Here is a 17,338-nt window from a genome sequence, read left to right as displayed (position 1 = left end):
GACTTGGCCTCGTCCCGTATTTGGGTCACTGCAGGTATGTCATGATGAAAAAACCCCCAAGCACGTCTTTCGGTTGTTGGATTCAACGTCTTTTTCTCAGTTTGTGATCTATCCATGTTAAAATAGCCTGTACTTGAATACCATTGGAGCACAGCCCATGGCATGGCTGCAACCACCCAAGCAAAATGTGGTTTGAAACAACTAGTTCCTATCACAGTGGATGAAGGCCTCTATGTATGACGGTGGCCATTGTTCTTTATTGAAATCCACTGAGGATGATCGAGGGTTACACCGTCATAGCGGGCGTAACCAAGGTCAGCCGCGTGTGGAACCCTAGAGCTAGCCAGCCAGCCAGCAAATAGGTCAAGTGTTCAAAAAAGTTAAAAACACAGTGGAGGTGAGCCCTGGTTCTTTCTTTCGATCCTTTTTCCTTCCCCATTCATTAATGCAGCCGAGCCCATGTCAGAATCTAGCACTCCTGGTACAAATAAACATGGACTGTCTCCAGTCATCACCCCCATTGCCATTCCCGTCGGAAAGACAGAGCGTAACTACTCCGAGTCATCATCTCTAACCTTGATGTCATTACAAAGCATTCTGAGGTAAGGCACCAACCACTGCAATATTTGGTAGCGTCGTGCATATTTATAAAAAAAAATCCTTTGCTTCGCCTCTATTTATTTTGTCGTTTCGCTATGGTCTCAGCCCCGGGGAAGTTCCGCATAATGCATTTGCTGAGCCAGAGTCACCCACCTTACCGTCCACTCCAACAAAAGAGGACTTTAGCTCCTCGTCAGAAGAACGAGCCAGTCCTGTTCGCCATACCTTCAGCTCCAACAGTAGCCCGACACCCGTATCTAACCTTAACACAACCATTGCTGCCACACCTACTCGGTCTATCAATTTAGCCATGTCCCCTGCATCATCCTACACCTCGCCGCCCAGCTCATTTAAAACCACTACCATGACAAGAAAAACATCTACATCCGATTCTTTTCGAGGTACGTTCATTTGTGAGAATAATCTAACTGTTTCATGGTGTACCACGTTGTAGCTTACCTATTACAAATAGACAAGTTTTCCACCTCAGAACGAAATGGTGGCAAAAGCCATCATCATCATCGCAGTTCGAAGAAAGAGGATTCGGGGAAGCTAGCTCACTCACGCAGTAGAAAGAAGTCTATTGATGAGTTTTCGGCTAGCGTTGCCAATGTCCCCCCTGCGCCAGCACCATCAATGTATTGGTCCAGACCAGGGACTTACGGAAAGGCTCCAAAGCCTATCCGCGCTCACACGAGTGTCATGGTCGGCGAATTGATGTTTGTATTTGGGGGATCGGACCATAAAGGGTGTTTCAATGCCTTATATATACTAGAACTCGGTAAGCGACGAACGCTTTGCATAATGTATGCGAGATCAAATCTGACGTCTTTGTAGACACGTTTACATGGTCAAAACCAAGGACCCATGGCGATCCACCGCCTCCTTGTCGTGCACACTCTGCAACCTATTATGCAAAGCAAAGAAAGATTTTCGTTTTTGGTGGAGGGGAGGGACCAGTTTATTATAATGACCTCTATGTACTGGATACAGGTGAGTGGGACCCCTTCCAACCCCCCCCCAGAGACTTTTCTTTTCGCTTACACCAACCCTTCTCACAGAGAGTTTAACCTGGTCTATTCCAACGGTTTCTGGTGAAAGTCCATCTGCACGTCGAGCACACAGCACTTTTGTTTGGAACGACAAGCTGTATGTGTTTGGAGGAGGCGACGGTGCGCACGCCCTTAGTGATTTGTTTGCCCTGGACTTGATGGACCCTGCAAATTTACGATGGCAAAATTTATTACCCGCCGGTCAAGTTCCTGTACCTCGCGGCTATCATACCGCCAATCTGGTAGGAGATAAATTGGTGGTGTTTGGTGGAAGTGACGGACATGAATGCTTTAGCGACGTTCATGTTTGTGATTTGAGTAAGTGTGGTGTAATCGATTCGAACGCTTGAACTCTTACTCACACAGTCATTCTTTATAGCCAAAAATGCCTGGTACACTATGGAACTGGATCGCTCTATACCCCGTTTATCTCATACATCCACACGCGTGGGGTCTTATCTATTTGTGATCGGTGGCCATGATGGCAAGCAGTATTCATCTGATGTGTTGCTGCTCAACTTGGGTAAGTCCACGCCCTTCATGATCAGTCTCTTTTTTTTTGTGGCTTCCATCGATTGAAGCTCTAATGTGTATCTTCTGTATGCTTAGTGACCATGAGCTGGGAGACTCGAAGCATTCACGGGATTGGCCCAACTCCTAGAGGGTATCACACCGTGGTCTTGTACGACTCCCGATTGATTCTTTTTGGTGGCTATGATGGAAAATCTTACTTTGGGGACATCCACGTACTTGATCTAAGTGCGTGTGCCTATCTACCTCAAATCACCAGCTTTTCGATTGAACTCTCGGACGACTAAGCTATTTCAAAAATAATAATAAAAAATGATAGGGAAAAAAAGATAGCATGATGTTTACACTCAAAGTGCTTAAAAGGCGATGAAACAAAAGGATCAAAACGTGGGTTGCTTGGCGTGCATACCTTTAAAGCGAAGAATAGAAGATAGGATAGCTAAGAATATGCAAACATATTGTATTCCTGGGTAACGCAGGCTGTATACCCACGCATGTATTGCCAACACGTTTTAGCTATTGCGTGCTCTCACGTCGTTGATGGTATCAATTTGAGTGAAAGGCGGGTGATGACGTAAAATGTTTTTATGGTATATTTCAAATTCAACGGTAGCAAAAGCGCCAACGCGTCTTACCAACCCTTTCGATTATTTTTTTTCCCCATTGCGCGTTCATTACCATTCCATGGCAGAATCAACGCACCACAAAATCACTTCCAAAAACGATGATCGTCCACCTCGGGCCCATGTTGAGAGGACAAGAGATGTATTCAAGGCTACCATGGCACCCGCGATCAAACAGCAACCGGCTGAACCAGAAGCGAAACCCGTGCTGTCACGACGCCCACCACCAGAACACAAGGAGAAAAGGGAACGAAAGACAGCAGCTGAGAAAGAGAATGAGCTTGAACGAGAGAGGTTGGAGGAAGAGGAACAAAGGGCAAAGGATATCGCAGAACACGAAGAACGGATAGGATACTCAAACTACTATTACGGTAAGTGTCAATACGGCACGGGCGATTAGGATTTATTTTTCGCAAGGAGCTAACCGACAGAATTGGCAATATTTGTTACGGACCAAGATGATGAATATGAGTACCGGTATGTAGAACGGATCAGCACGCTTAGGATGGAAATGAGAAGCTTTTTTCAGGACAGTTAACTTAAAAAAAAATCCCTGGCCATTCCTCCTTAGGCACGTCACACTCCCGAAAGAAATTGCACAATGGATTCCTCACAGTGGCATACTAGCTGATGATGAATGGCGATCTCTTGGCGTGAAGCAATCGTATGGTTGGGTACACTATATGGTTCATGGTATGTGAATCTGCGTGCATAAAACGTCATTTTTTTCAGCTGCTGACCCGAATGACTTAAACCATTTTAGCACCAGAGCCTCATGTTCTTCTATTTAAAAGACTGAAGGACTATCAGAATAAGGTATAGTAACGTAGCAGTTGGTGCAACGTTCTCCTATGACGAATCTTAACTTTCATGACAGTTCCCCAACAAGAAGCCTCAAGATCCTTTGTCGGACTTGAAAAGTTCCAAATCGCGCGATCGCCCACTCGACACAAGTGAAAACCAAGCGAACAAAAAAAAACCTAGGGCCCATTAAAATTGCACCATCCTAGGTGGTAGTACCGTTCATGAGTATGAATGAGGAGCATTGGGTATCCACCGTGTGTAGTGATAGAAGCAAAACCGCTCATTCAGTTGCCAAGAACTCCAACCCGCTTTTGTACATGTATACTTAGATAAAATTATTCAGTGTGTTGATATTTTTTTCCCAATTCAGAACATTTTATTTTTGATCCATTGTGTTTCTGAATGTTTGGTACAACAAACCTGTTGGCAGTTTTATCTCCTTTCTGGATGGATGAAGTAGAATTACGACTAACAAATATTTGTCCACATATGGAAACCAGTTTGGTTTTCCGCATTATGCGCAGTTTGTGGCGTGCCTGAATTGTGGCCCATACTAGCCACTAGCCATCAGGGTAGAAACAAAGGGGAATGAATTCAGGAGCCAAAGGATGGCGTGAGGTATTCCAGGCTGGTTTTTTTTTCATTCTCCAGGGGGAAAGAAGGAAGGATATATCACCAGCCATTCAATTAGGGAGGCATGGCTTGTAATCCCCCACCAAGGACAAAATCGCTGAGAATTTCTCATTGTTTGAATTGGACGCTCACAAAAGCAAAAAAAAAAAAAAAAAATTTGCGCACTCTCGTTTAAGCGCCCGATCAAAAAAAACATGACCCGCGGCTTCTCGGAAAGAGAAGAAGAAAGAAAAGAACACTCAAGCTATGTCGTACGAGCGGTCGCATATGGATGATGTCAAGGTTAAAATTGTCATGGCACTGAACGGAACTGGTCTGCAATGCAATGCATTCATTCTATCACACCCACGTTTCTTCTCTGTATGCCCATGCTCGCATTCCGCGTTTCGTCTTGTCTTGCCCAACCGACAGGTACGTACATGGAGAATTTTCTTTATGACAAGTTGGGAATTCTTCAACTGTGATACAAGTATTACCAATGCTAAATGGCATCCATTTTTGGGCTGCCGAAGGAACACCGTCGCTGAACAAATGGGGGAACCAGGGTCGGTTGTCTCCCTTGTTTGGTATGAAGATCTGAGGGTTTTGCGTAACCACCAGCCTCATTCTCGGGGTAAAGCATGGCGCCAAGGATTGCTTGGGTGTTTATAATACCGCCCGTACACTGTGGTGTCTACGGTATTCAACCGTATATGGTAGTTACAGGAGACCGGAAGCATCCCATTTTGGCATCCGATGCTGTTATAGCTCGCTTGGTGTGGCGCGATGTGCGTTCCTTGAAACTGCACTCGCATAATTTTTTTTTCTCTTGGTACAAAATAAAAAAAAAAAAAAAGGGTCAAACAATTGTGTATGCTCTACTATTTAAACCAGGGACCAAATTCAACAAACTTTCATTTTTAAAATCATTTAAAACCTTCTCTCTCTCTCTCTCTCTTGTCCTATGGACTGTTCTCTTCTCTACCCTCCAAGCAACTCGATTTTCGATATCAATCCCTATAGTGTGCATTACATACCACACGACTACGTACCACTCGACGTTTATTACCTGTCAAGTTCTGATCTTGGTTCGCTCTTTGACTCCGAGCCACCTACTCCAAGCTTCTCGGAGCCTTCTTTAGTTTCCACCGTGACGACCTCCAGCGCCCCTCGTAAAAGAAAACGTACTGATCAATCTCAAGGTAAGCAAAATGACACGCGGAGTCTGCATTAAAAAAAGTTTGCCCCGTAGCATTGAACTGACTTGGTGCCTGACAGACTCAGATGATTTTACAAAATCCCCAAAACTGGAACATGTTCCCAGTGACCCAAAGATAGAAGCAGTGTCTGCTTTAGAAAACGACCTTGGATACTTGCAAGATAGTTGGGCTAGTATCCACATTGTCTTGGATTCACTCCAGAACGCCTTTTTGGTAACCCCTTTCCAAGGCGCCAATGAGCAACAGTTGGATGAACTCGATCGAGAGCTAGGAACAGCATATGACGATCTGATGGTGCAAGTACGCCAGCTCGATCGCGCTTTGAAGCAACTGGATCGAAAAATATCTGAACTGCAAACCGCACCTTCTTCCTCCTCCCAACTGGACAGGTGATCTCACTATGACCGTACCGTTCCAGCCAACGTGAGTGAGATCTACGACCAAAATATTGGGATGAACCTCCGACACATGTCACATGATCGACAGCGCTCCCCTACGCTCCAGACTATCCTCCTCTTTGTCACATAGAATTTGTATATACCCTCACGCCAATACCACCTTATATAGATATTTTCTGCTCATTTCTATGTTCTTTATGTTCAAGAGGAAACGTGTTTTTTCTCTGAATTATGTGTATATTCCCCACATTTTTTACAACTTTACATGCAAGCTCCCACATCTTTTGTATATATTTATCTGATTAACCTTATACCTACGCAAAATGAAAACCGTTTTTATGATGATTAATTGAGTATTAGGAAAGTTGAAGGGGGCTATGGTTAGGCGGTCTGGAAGCAGTGAATACGCCATATTTTGCAAACATAACTTGTGATGATACCTGCCTGCCCTCAGCGTGCAAAGGTACAACGCCTCCCAGTGGAGGCATCATCTAGATCATTGTTTTAGAGTAATGCACATTGCGTTTATCGTCTCACACAAAGCGTTTCTCCACCAAAGTGACTACGGAAGTGTGGTGGCGCATGAATTGTCAGCTCATAAAAATGGTCGAGGTCTAATCTGCCGAATAACCTGTGCGGTGCACGTTACTGTTTTGAGTCGAATAAACGATAATATGGATCTTTCCCCATTCTTTGCTCATCTATATACAGTCTAGTAAGGCCATTTTGCTATCCTCTAAGTTGAACGAAATTTTGCAAAATGAACTTTGACCGATGGGTTTCGACTACCTCTTTCGTCTCGTACTGCGAGGACCCGAATCGACCGATGCCACCGACATTGACAGACTGCTCTGCCCCTTATCGTTCAGATGTACCCCTGAAAGAGGATAGTTCCTTCGTTGCACTCAAATAGTGTATCAGTTGTATACCATTTGACGATCATCAAATGTCGCTTACCAATTTGCGCTTTACGTTCAGAATTCTAAGACCCGAATATTCAGCTGGATAACTTACATGCAAACTGACTCGTTCGTTCAGAGCATTCAATATATTAACTCCAGTGTACGACGTCGCAATTTCCTGATTTGATGAGTCCGAAGATCTTCACTATAAACAACGAAGGCAAAACCTATTGGAAACCCCATTTCTCAGCATCTGGATTGTACGACCCTAAATTGTCAATCCCTGGTAGAAAGATGCGGGGATCAACGATACTCAGGCGGCAGCAGAAAAATTGAAAAGTGATCAAGACAGACAGAGGGAGCCGTTCCAGTTCCCGATATCAATTTCTCTCATGTCTGGGAGTAAAAATGTTGGTTGGATTCGAGATTTTCTATGCGTTGAGCCCATTATTCCAAACTATGTCATCCCCAAGTTGATTGAGTCTCGTTTAGATATTAACTTGAGGTGGGCCCAATACCTTGTTTGTTAATCCTCATTTTTTTTTCTCTCTCCACTGTTTGTCACCTCTCTTCATTTGGTTTTACACAGACCCCATAAGCAAGGAAGAGGCTCTCATCAAGAACCCGATCGCGCCTCTTGACCATAAAAGCATCCTCCATTAGTTACTCATTATAAATCAACATACAGCGATATGGAAGCTGTGCCCATCCATCGCTCACCTAGCGCATCCTCATTATCAAGTCAGTCCTCCTTATCTAACACATTGGGGGGTAACTATGGCGATCTCCAACCCCCACAGCGACCACCCAATCTCATGACAAGAATCAAACGGCTATCAATGTTACATCGAGTTCCCTCTAGCCCGTTCAATGTTGATACCAAACTTGACTTGCCCATAACGGTGGGCACTGCAACCAAACTGAAACGAAGCAAAAGTCGCAAACGAAATGTGCGTAACAAAATGAAAGAATGGCTGCTGGCGGCTCTTACCATCATCATGGGAGGATTTATCGCTGGTGTATTTGTCATAACAGGAATCGAGTCTGCAGCTTCCTCCGTCCGACATAGGTACAGTGGAACGTCCAGGTGGAATAGTACGAATCCAACCACCGTCTCACAAGCTATGCCTGAGTCAACCAATGCAGCTGAAATCACACTGATGCCAACCATTCCAGCAGGCAGGTTCATGGATCCGACGGAAGTTCCGTATGCAATAGAGGTTATGCCTGATTTGACCAAGCTGACAACCTGCAGCAATCCCACGGTAGATGACGGTGTAGCATTTGTAAGTTGAATGACAGGCGGTGTGACCTTTTTTTTAAGCTGCATTGAAGTTCTAACGTTCCTTGCAGCCATTGAATATGGTTGACCCAGGTTTTATTTCCTGCTACAGTTGCGTTCTACTGACAAGCCCCACCAGTGACGCTCGAGTGGTCGCTGTGGTAGTGGACTCTTTCATCCCGCAAAGTAACAACAGCATCTTGATCAACGCCAAAACGTATAACAAACTGAACACTGCCCACGAAAGCGATACCCAAATGATGGTAATGTGGCAGCCTTCCAACTGTTAACACCACCTATTTTTTTCCCATTATAATGTAATATATATTTTATACATATCTCAAAACATTGGTTCGTTTTTATTTCGTGAGAGTGTCAGTTTACATGTGGTCCGATCTAAACCTGCTGCCGTTCAAATGTCCAAAAAGTGAGCCGGCGAGTTCGGTAAATGCAAGTTATTTCAAGAATACTACAACATCACATCAGCGATTAGTCACTTGATATCTTTTTGTCACCTTATCACTTGCTTAGCTCACCTTCTTGGCGATCATGCCTTCCGGAGGCTTGGTCTCAACCTGTGCTTGAGACACTTCGTTCCAATTGGTGGAAAGGCAAGTTCCATTGCTCTCTACAAAACTCTTCATCATAGCACGTTTGGCATCGTCGTCAGCATTACCGTATATACTTTGGAAAAGAGCATTGAGCGCCTGATCGCCTTCTGCTTTGTCTTGTTCATCCGTAAACTCTTTTTCCAATGAACTCCAGTCCCGTCGTTTGGTTGAGGTCCACGGCGCCGCAATGGTTTCTATAGAGCCAGTAAGCTTTAATGTCGCCATTCATTCAATATAGTCGCTGACAACACTTACGAGAAACCACTTCTTCACCTTCCAGCATTCCCCACTTAATGCCAGACACTTTCTTCTTCAGCTTGATCTCAACCTTGGTTGACAATGGTACAAACTTGCTTTGACTTGGATCAATCTCGTGGGTCAGAGGATCCAACTCTAAAGAGTAATCTGATCCATTAGGCATTTTGATGGTCACCGACAAGGACCGCTCATGGAATCCAACATCAATAGCCTCCTTCTTGACGCTCTTGATGAAAATTTCCAAGATGATAAAATCATCATTTTGAAACCAATCATGCCTACATTTCCAATATTAATTATGAACTTTCTTAAAATGCAACAAGTGGTAACTTTAATTTCGTACCTTGCTCTCTCTTGAATTGGTGTCCCCACATCGGCCGCTGGACTGGGTTGCGCCACTGTTGGCTTTGGTTCCTCTGCCACAGGTGATTGCTGTGGAACTGAAATTTTTGCATCTCTAAGTACAAGGCAAATGAATTTTTTGGCATACTCCTAAATCCTTTCTTTACTTACGTTTGGCCAACTCATCATCCACCCTACGCATCCAAGTCACCAAAGTCTTTTCCGTAGCGTTCAACTCTTTGGATGCCATAAGATCCTTTTTAGCCTCATGGTATTTCTTGGAATGATAGAGTGAGATACTAATATGCACAAATATACCAAATTAGCGATGTTGGCTACCCTTAGTAATACGTTTGAGTGGTCGCATTGCTTACCCTCGCCGTAAATGTGCCTTAGCTAGCTGAGTTCTGGAGCCCTGTTTGGTTTCAAGGATCTCCATGGCTTTATTTGCATCCTCAAGCGCCTTGTCATTTTTCTTGACCTTCTCATATGCAATGCAGCTGAAAACAGTGGGTTTGGTTCAGTTGCGCGGAACGACGTTGAAAGGGAATGAAGGGACGGGGCACTCAGCCTTACCGTTTGAGATAGAATTCTGGATTCTCAGGTTCAAGCTTTATTGCTTGGGTGTATAAGGATAGAGCTTCGTCATAGTCATCGTCGAAAAATGCTTCGTTAGCTTGGGTGAACAAATCGCTTGCTGACATGAGGACTGCTGCGCGTCTGCTGGAACAAACGAGAAAAAAGAGCTGGCGGACCGCCAATTTAAGAGTCAGTGGCAGACTCGCATCCAACAACACAACGCTACCAACAACAGATCCATAGACAAAATTCGCTTTATCATAAACCAATTGTCATTATAAAACAACTTATTTTCCTCAAAGATGAATTGTGGTTTAATGGTCTGCATATCTGCTCAAGCAGATAGAATATACAACCTATTCTGGCACTATTGATTTCAACCGCTGGAAAATTGACACGATCCAATGACGCAACCAAAATTTCCATCAGCCAACTTGCTTGGCTCTTTCATTTGCAGATCGTATCGCCCGCCTTTTCATAGTTGGTGTAAAAATACGGACCAGAGAACCCCGTCATGTACCAGCCAAATTCATACCAATCACAGGGCTATGATCCCAATCACTACGCATCGCCCCCACCACATCAGAAAGGCTATGCCCCTGGACCTCAAAACTCAAGGTCCCCGCCACCACTGCAACATCCCGTTCCTCAGCACCCAATCTTGAACTTTCGAGCTGATGCCGCATCACCTACGCCTCAGATGGCACATCATCAACCACAGGGCAACATGAATTATTACCCGCAACAACAACAACAACAACAACAGCAGCAGCAGCAGCCAGCAGGCGCGTACGCACCTCCAAATAGCAATCTGTATTCCCAGTTTGGTTTCAACGATCCAGCTGCACAGATGGGTATGCAATTCGCAGGAACCGCGATGGCACAAGGTCAAGCCTACGTTGAGCAAAATGTAAGCAGAAAAAATTGGATGATGCTAAACTTCTATTGTTCTCGTATTAATCCCACCCGCGCACGTGGCAGATCAATCGTTGGGTGAATGTACCTGCTGTCAAGCACTATTTCAACGTTAATAATCTATATGTAATCAACAAGCTTCGCATTTTACTTTTCCCATGGAGACATTCCGTAAGTCATTTTTCGAGAAATAACAGCGGGTCATTGACGTGTGGATTGATCTGGTTATATTAGCCTTGGAATAGAATGGCTCGACGATCCGACACCGGTCAGATGGAAGGCTATAGCCCCCCACGAGAGGATATCAATTCACCGGATTTGTATATACCTGTGATGGCTTTTGTGACCTACGTGTTGTTGTGTGGTTTGGCTGCTGGGCGAAAAGGAAGGTGAGTGTAGCTGCCAAACTTGAGAAAAGCTCTTTTTCGTCCCCTCCGATCTGATCCACCCATCCCATTGCAGCTTTCATCCAGAAGTCCTAGGTTTCACTGCCTCAGCTTCTTTGGCTATTGTCTTTACTGAAGTCCTGTTGACCCGACTCGGTATATATCTCCTCAGCATACCCTCGGATACTTCCGTCTTGGATCTTGTAGCTTATTCTGGCTACAAGTTTGTTGGCGTGATCGTTACCACTGCCGTCAAGCAACTTGGCTTTGGTGGTATGGTGACTTGGGGTTTGTACCTGTATACCTCATTGTGCTGTGGATTTTTCTTGGTAAGCTATGATGATGAACGGAGACGAAACCTTGTACAACTGGCCCATCTGACCCATATTATATAATAGTTGCGATCAATGCGATACTTGGCATTGCCAGAGGCTGGAACAGCTTCCACTATGAATCCCCAGCGAAAAAGAAGAATGTGGTTCTTGCTAATGATTGCTGGCTCTCAAGTTTTCTTTATGTTCTTGCTCACCAAATAAACAAATACTGTTCTCTCCTTGTTCTAGACAAATAACAATGATCATGTTTAACATTTTTTTGGGATTCCGTGGAAAGGCGGTGAAATGTGGTTGATCGGGTATTGAAATCTGAAGCTTGTTCGTCCTTTCGTCACGCTGGCACCTCGTTTCCATTCCTCTTTCTTCTCATGAATCCTGAAATCTTCCAAACACTTACTCCCACTTTATCTTTTTCGCACCGCCCAAATGTGCAGGAAGGAGTTTTAGGAGCTCTCCAGGCTTTAGAGAACTTGACCTTGGACACTAAAACTCCACACCAACAGGACGGCTTGACGTTTACCACCAAGTTTGAGCCTGTAGCCAGCCTGAATGGTCTGATCCTCACTGTCAGCGTCAAGTCAGAAAAAGGCGCTGAACTGAGCGGCCCCATTGAATTGAGGTACGCTACAGATCTGAAGGATATGAAAATGATATCCAATGGCTTTCAAAGCTGGAGTCAGGCTCGAGAATTCGATAGCAAGTCTAGAATTCAGAAGATACAATCTACCATTGCTTGGTACACTCAGTTCCATCTTCAAGGGTTAGTAAAGTGCGCGCCCGCGGGTAAAACGACAATGACTTTGTGCTGATTGTATCCATCAATAGAGACTATTCCTTCTTTGAACATTCCGGAGAGAAGGGATTCATCCACTCCAGCAGTTACACCCATTTCCGTGACGTGAAGAATAACGTTACCTTTCTTGGATCACTCGCAGAAGAATCGGGATATACCTACTTCAAGAGCGACTTCAACTCCAACGCCTTGACCATTTATAAGGATGCTACTGGAAAGGTATTGCATCCTAACCAGGAGATCGATATTATCAAGGTTCTGATTCTGCATGGCAAGGATCAAGAAAGGGAATTCTGGGAAACCTATTCTTCCTATTTCAAGGACGAACGAACGATCAGTGGAAATGAGAATCCAAAACGTCACGTCAACGGTTGGACGTCTTGGTACTACCACTACGACCATGTCACTGAAGAGATTGTGCACAAGAATCTCGACGCCATCATACATTATAAATATCCCATCGACATCTTCCAGATTGATGACGGCTACCAGCTTGCTATCGGCGACTGGCTTGAAGTGAACAACAAGTTTCCTGGCGGCATGAAAGACCTGGCTTCTAAGATTAAGAGCCACGGTATTAAGGCTGGTTTATGGCTCGCTCCCTACGCTATTGGATTCAACAGTCGCATTGTTAAGGATCACCCCGATTGGATCTTGAAAGAAGAGCATGACTCCAGCAAGATGGTGGTAGCTGGTAAGTTTATTGGGACTTCATACATTATTTATTTTTCTTATCTTGGCCATCTCAGGAACTGAGACTATGATGATCGAGGTGTATGCTAAATCTCGTCTCCCTCTGTAGGACCTAACTGGGGTGGTTTCTATGCACTTGATCTCTACAACGAAGGTGCAAGAGCCTACATTCGCCATGTCTTTGATGTTGTATTGAACAAGTGGGGCTTTGATATGGTCAAGCTAGATTTTCTGTTTGCCGCTGCTATGATTCCTCAACGAGGCAAGACTCGCGGTGAGATTATGACCGATGCTATGGAATTCCTCCGCGAAGTGGTCGGGCCGAATAAAATCATTCTGGGATGCGGTGTTCCACTTGGTCCTTCTTGGCGCAAAGTAGACTATTGCCGAATTGGATCCGATGTTGCTCCATGGTGGGAAGGTAAGACTAACAACGCAACGTTGTAAATTGCCTGTAAAAAAGTTAACATGTCGGTATTTTCTGTGTGTGCAGACACCAAGCTTAGACTACTTCATGTCCGTGAACGTGTGTCCACCGTCAACTCCTTACACTCGACTTTGAACCGATGGGGAATGTCCGACAGTATGTTTGGAAATGATCCTGATGTGATGATATTGCGATCCAAAAGCAACAAGCTCAAGCCTGACGAGAAGTACACACTCTGCATTTTAAACAACATCCTCGGAGCCTTGGTATTCATCTCCGATGACGTCTCCGAATACACTGAAGAAGAGCACATGTTGTACGCCGCCACTTTCCCCAAGGTGCAAGCCAAGGTGCATACGGTCATTGAGATCAGAGACGAAGTGTACTTTGTGCAATTCAAAGCTACCAATGCCCAGGGTCAGGAGCATCTCTACACGACGTATAGCAACTTATCGGGTGATAAGCAGACTATATATCTACCTGAAGCAACAAAGGAAACGCACCTTTTGTTTGCCACTGATAATGACCTACACACCAACCAGCTTGACAAGAAGAAGTGCTTGTTCTATCTTCCATCTGCGCCGGTGCATCTGAAGAGCCGCGAATCCAAGACATTTGTGCATATTCCTGCCCCTGGATCCGGCGATGTTCATTTCTTAGGCTCCACAGGACATATTGTACCGGGAACTGAGTTGGCCAACATCTCTCGCCAGGACAATGATATCAAGGTGGACTTTGTTGCTAACCGAGTTCGCGCGTCCAAGGTCTTTGTTGGATTGGATGACTGCAGACGTAAGCCTGAAGGCAGCTTCACCGTGAATGGAAAGCCTGCTGTGTGGGAGACCTTTGCTGTTGGTGGATCAGAAGGCGCAAAGGTACATGCCGCAGTTGTAGAGTTGTAAAAGTAATAGCATGAGATGGCACATCTCCATTTCTTTTACATGATGCATATTACACTGTAATCATTTTTTATTACAATCCAATATACAGTTTTCTGACTTGGTTATTATATCGCTATTTTGCAATGATTTCATACTGTACATCTTGTATTATATCTCGAGGTATAAGCCGCGAGGAGGATGCGGTAAACGTAGGGTATGTAAGATGAGAAGAATAGTGGTAAACGACCTGGTTCTCGACAGAGAGTCTACTCTATGATGCAGGCGATGATAATTGCTCAAGAGTGCCTGGTGGCTGCTGTTTCTCCTGGTCGGCAAGTTTGGCTTGTAGCTTGGCTTCTTTTTTATCAGCCTTCTTCTTCTCCTTCGTCGCTGTCCGCTCTGCTCTCTGCTCACGCCAAGTAGGGCCATATTTCAGCTCCACCATCATCAGTAAGCGAGAGACGAAAAGAATCAACGAAATGAGCGTCAACATCCCTGATACAAGAATTGAATGGTTGATTAGTTGAGCAAACGTACTTGCTTGTCATTCGTCACATTGTACTTACAGCCTACGCCTAGACGTTCAATACCCGGCGCAATGCCTACAACTGCGATGGCGCCAAGCCAGCATCTAGCAAGGTTGTTGGAAGCCACAATAGCTGCTGAATTCTAAGAAAGAGAGCTAAGCGTTTAAAAAGGGATGCTATGGAAATTGAAAAACGTAGGATGCTCAGAACGTACCTTTGGAAACAAGTCGACAAGCAGTGTGGATGTGGCACTGAATGTTGCGGTAGAGCAATACCCAACTTCAATAGAATGATGAATCAGCTTCAGACATATAAGTTTGGCACCTCACGGTTCTCAATACTTACGAACAACTTGGAACACTAAAACCACTGCCAATGGCGCATGGTATTGAAGTGCCCATCCATAAACAATCAAAAAAACATTGTAAATCAATCCCCAAATCCACGTATAATGCATTCTTGTTCGCTCAATTGGGAAACTTGGATCGAGACGTCCTCTGCGAGCTCGCTTGGGATCAATGTTCAATTTCTTGACCACCCGCTGAAACTCCCAATTCAACAACCTTCCAGTGGTTAGAGAGCCACAGACACAACCAAATCCATTAGCGATGTAGCACAATCCGATCTGCATGTCATTCAAGCCATAGATGACGGAAAATAAGCTGGTCATACTGGTCAGGACGGCGTAGAAACCAAAATACTGCAGGGAGTTGTAGAGCAAGAGGCAGAAAACATCTTTTTCCAAAATATACATGAACGGAATGAATGGGTTGGGTAGGGTCAGGAATCGCGTCATAGGAGCTGACTTGACTCGCTCGGATTTGGGTGTCGCCCGTCGTTGCAGCCATTCCGTCGGTGTCGGATTGGCATATCCTGAACCGTTGCCAACCAAGGAACGCAACGTCTCGGACAAAAAGAAGAACAATAGCAACCACATGACGGCTCCGAGGATGGCCAGCACCCAAAAAATCCAGCGCCAACCTAATTGTTGAGACTATTTCATCACAGTTAAAAATCATGATGCCATAAGTTATGTCCAAATATATCCTACTTACAACGACACCACCAACAACGGGACCTATGACCTATCATTTTGTTGACAAAATGAATCAGCGATGTGTGCAAATCAGCAAATCAGCCCCATTCCTACTTACAGGTCCCAACTATAAGGTGAAGTAAGTCATAAAGCTGATGAGTAAAGGGGAAAGCATAGTTCCACATGATTAAATTAAAAAAAAAAAAAAACTCACCATCGCAGTGGCTGAAAAAATTCCCATGTATCCGGCTCTTTCGCTTGGTGTACAAATATCACCTGGGTAATCATTGCAGATCAGTTTGACATTTTGCTCTATCATATCAATACAGTCTTCAGCACCTACCGATGGTTCCTGCACCAATGGCGACGACCGAACTGGAGCCAAAAGCCTGTACCATTCTGAGGGCTATTAGACCGCCGTAATTGGGCGTTAATGCAACACCAATGCAGCCTCCGATATAGATCAACAATGTTGCTAAATACACTGGACGACGACCCCAACTGTCGGCAATGGTACCCCAGAAAGAAGGTGAAGCGCCTTGGAAAATCATGAATCTAAACACAGCGTCAGTTTTTACAGAACCATGCTGGCACAGCAGGCGCCTACTTACATAGTGATCGTTAAATTGACCAGCTCAGCGGAGACACCCAAGTCCTAGAGGATAGTTAGAAAGGAGGGGTTAAGTTTAAATGCTCCGAAACATGGATACGGTACCTTTTGGATGTTGTTGAGGGCAGGAAAATAAATGTTGGCAGTGAAGGGGGAGAGAAAGCCGGCAGAGGCGGCAAGGCAACAAAGCAACCGCTTCTTTGTTTTGGAGTGGATGGAATATACCTGATTATCACTCGAGGTAGTGACGATACGCTCCACCTTTCCTTCTCCTCCGTCCATGGGAGGCTGTATCTTATCCTCTACGTTTGGCTCATCTTCTTGAGCCATAGTGAATGAAAGGGTGGCAGAGAAAAAGTTTTCACGCTGGTTATTGAATTTCCCGTTCTTATATTGCCTGACTCAACACATCACCGCCCAGGGAAAATTTATTGGCAAAATCTTTTTCCATGTTGCCACATCGATCTGTGGCTGAACACCTTTTGCGAGAAATCCAGCAGAATATGAAAGAAAATAATCAATTGGACACAATTTAAACATCTCACTCCCTTGACATAGCATTCGCTTTGAGACATTGACAAGAAGAAACGAACCATACATACCATGTATGCCCACTGCAGAACTCATGTCAGTTGTGTGACAATGTCCGGATCGAATATAAACCCACTTTTTGCGTGGCCCATCATGAAAGCATAACATTCGGCCAAAATGACATTTTTAATGAGAAAAACAAAGGGAAAGAAAAGAAAAGAAAAGAAAAAAAATGATTTAGTATAAAAAAAAAGGAATTCCCATATAGTAGTTAGAATGACCCACCGGGTATCACGTAATGGTGAAGTGTAGGTAGACCATGGGTGTGCTTATCGAGCTACCATGAGACCTCCCGGATGATAAAGCATGCATTGGACCAGACCATTGCTT

General features: G+C 44.6%; 9 protein-coding genes across 9 annotated transcripts; 7 read left to right on the top strand and 2 right to left on the bottom strand.

Annotated features, from left to right (window-relative positions):
* Window positions 1-402: 402 nt before the first annotated feature.
* Window positions 403-2,535, top strand: K450DRAFT_219535 (uncharacterized protein). Its single transcript, XM_051585383.1, has 7 exons — window positions 403-602; window positions 706-1,001; window positions 1,073-1,381; window positions 1,438-1,593; window positions 1,662-1,970; window positions 2,032-2,175; window positions 2,262-2,535. The coding sequence occupies exons 1-7, from the start codon at window positions 460-462 to the stop codon at window positions 2,468-2,470; spliced, it is 1,566 nt and encodes a 521-aa protein (XP_051449377.1). The 5' UTR covers window positions 403-459; the 3' UTR covers window positions 2,471-2,535.
* Window positions 2,536-2,841: 306 nt separating this feature from the next.
* K450DRAFT_219532 (uncharacterized protein) lies at window positions 2,842-3,395 on the top strand. Its single transcript, XM_051585382.1, has 2 exons — window positions 2,842-3,283; window positions 3,378-3,395. Exon 1 carries the CDS (start codon window positions 2,868-2,870, stop codon window positions 3,204-3,206), a length of 339 nt encoding a protein of 112 aa, XP_051449376.1. The 5' UTR covers window positions 2,842-2,867; the 3' UTR covers window positions 3,207-3,283; window positions 3,378-3,395.
* Window positions 3,376-3,628, top strand: K450DRAFT_168415 (uncharacterized protein; the record flags this gene model as incomplete). Its single annotated transcript, XM_051584075.1, has 2 exons — window positions 3,376-3,499; window positions 3,570-3,628. Coding segments are annotated over 2 exons (183 nt in total), but the record flags the coding sequence as incomplete, so codon positions are not given.
* Window positions 3,629-5,159: 1,531 nt separating this feature from the next.
* On the top strand, window positions 5,160-6,094 carry K450DRAFT_219526 (uncharacterized protein). The gene is made up of 2 exons (XM_051585381.1): window positions 5,160-5,424; window positions 5,501-6,094. The coding sequence occupies exons 1-2, from the start codon at window positions 5,187-5,189 to the stop codon at window positions 5,833-5,835; spliced, it is 573 nt and encodes a 190-aa protein (XP_051449374.1). The 5' UTR covers window positions 5,160-5,186; the 3' UTR covers window positions 5,836-6,094.
* Window positions 6,095-7,434: 1,340 nt separating this feature from the next.
* On the top strand, window positions 7,435-8,314 carry K450DRAFT_296501 (uncharacterized protein; the record flags this gene model as incomplete). Its single annotated transcript, XM_051593640.1, has 2 exons — window positions 7,435-8,028; window positions 8,096-8,314. 2 exons carry the CDS (start codon window positions 7,435-7,437, stop codon window positions 8,312-8,314), a joined length of 813 nt encoding a protein of 270 aa, XP_051449373.1.
* Window positions 8,315-8,341: 27 nt separating this feature from the next.
* Window positions 8,342-10,249, bottom strand: K450DRAFT_219520 (uncharacterized protein). The gene is made up of 6 exons (XM_051585380.1): window positions 9,812-10,249; window positions 9,610-9,735; window positions 9,407-9,534; window positions 9,237-9,333; window positions 8,909-9,171; window positions 8,342-8,829 (listed from the first exon to the last, which is right to left on the bottom strand). Exons 1-6 carry the CDS (start codon window positions 9,937-9,939, stop codon window positions 8,552-8,554), a joined length of 1,020 nt encoding a protein of 339 aa, XP_051449372.1. The 5' UTR covers window positions 9,940-10,249; the 3' UTR covers window positions 8,342-8,551.
* Window position 10,250: 1 nt separating this feature from the next.
* On the top strand, window positions 10,251-11,689 carry K450DRAFT_219512 (uncharacterized protein). The gene is made up of 5 exons (XM_051585379.1): window positions 10,251-10,724; window positions 10,796-10,900; window positions 10,964-11,118; window positions 11,192-11,444; window positions 11,514-11,689. Exons 1-5 carry the CDS (start codon window positions 10,329-10,331, stop codon window positions 11,649-11,651), a joined length of 1,047 nt encoding a protein of 348 aa, XP_051449371.1. The 5' UTR covers window positions 10,251-10,328; the 3' UTR covers window positions 11,652-11,689.
* A 99-nt stretch (window positions 11,690-11,788) lies between these two features.
* On the top strand, window positions 11,789-14,286 carry K450DRAFT_219509 (uncharacterized protein). Its single transcript, XM_051585378.1, has 5 exons — window positions 11,789-12,210; window positions 12,276-12,937; window positions 13,046-13,357; window positions 13,430-14,058; window positions 14,154-14,286. Exons 1-5 carry the CDS (start codon window positions 11,819-11,821, stop codon window positions 14,157-14,159), a joined length of 2,001 nt encoding a protein of 666 aa, XP_051449370.1. The 5' UTR covers window positions 11,789-11,818; the 3' UTR covers window positions 14,160-14,286.
* Window positions 14,287-14,390: 104 nt separating this feature from the next.
* On the bottom strand, window positions 14,391-17,092 carry K450DRAFT_219492 (uncharacterized protein). The gene is made up of 11 exons (XM_051585377.1): window positions 17,020-17,092; window positions 16,523-16,896; window positions 16,419-16,462; window positions 16,151-16,362; window positions 16,022-16,083; window positions 15,926-15,934; window positions 15,827-15,856; window positions 15,117-15,765; window positions 14,986-15,050; window positions 14,811-14,913; window positions 14,391-14,739 (listed from the first exon to the last, which is right to left on the bottom strand). Exons 2-11 carry the CDS (start codon window positions 16,745-16,747, stop codon window positions 14,516-14,518), a joined length of 1,623 nt encoding a protein of 540 aa, XP_051449369.1. The 5' UTR covers window positions 16,748-16,896; window positions 17,020-17,092; the 3' UTR covers window positions 14,391-14,515.
* Window positions 17,093-17,338: the final 246 nt, after the last annotated feature.

Source organism: Umbelopsis ramanniana, assembly GCF_025399195.1.
Source record: "Umbelopsis ramanniana AG unplaced genomic scaffold K450scaffold_2, whole genome shotgun sequence".
In the NCBI taxonomy this organism is placed as follows: domain Eukaryota; kingdom Fungi; phylum Mucoromycota; class Umbelopsidomycetes; order Umbelopsidales; family Umbelopsidaceae; genus Umbelopsis; species Umbelopsis ramanniana.
This window is presented reverse-complemented; position numbering and strand designations above follow the sequence as displayed.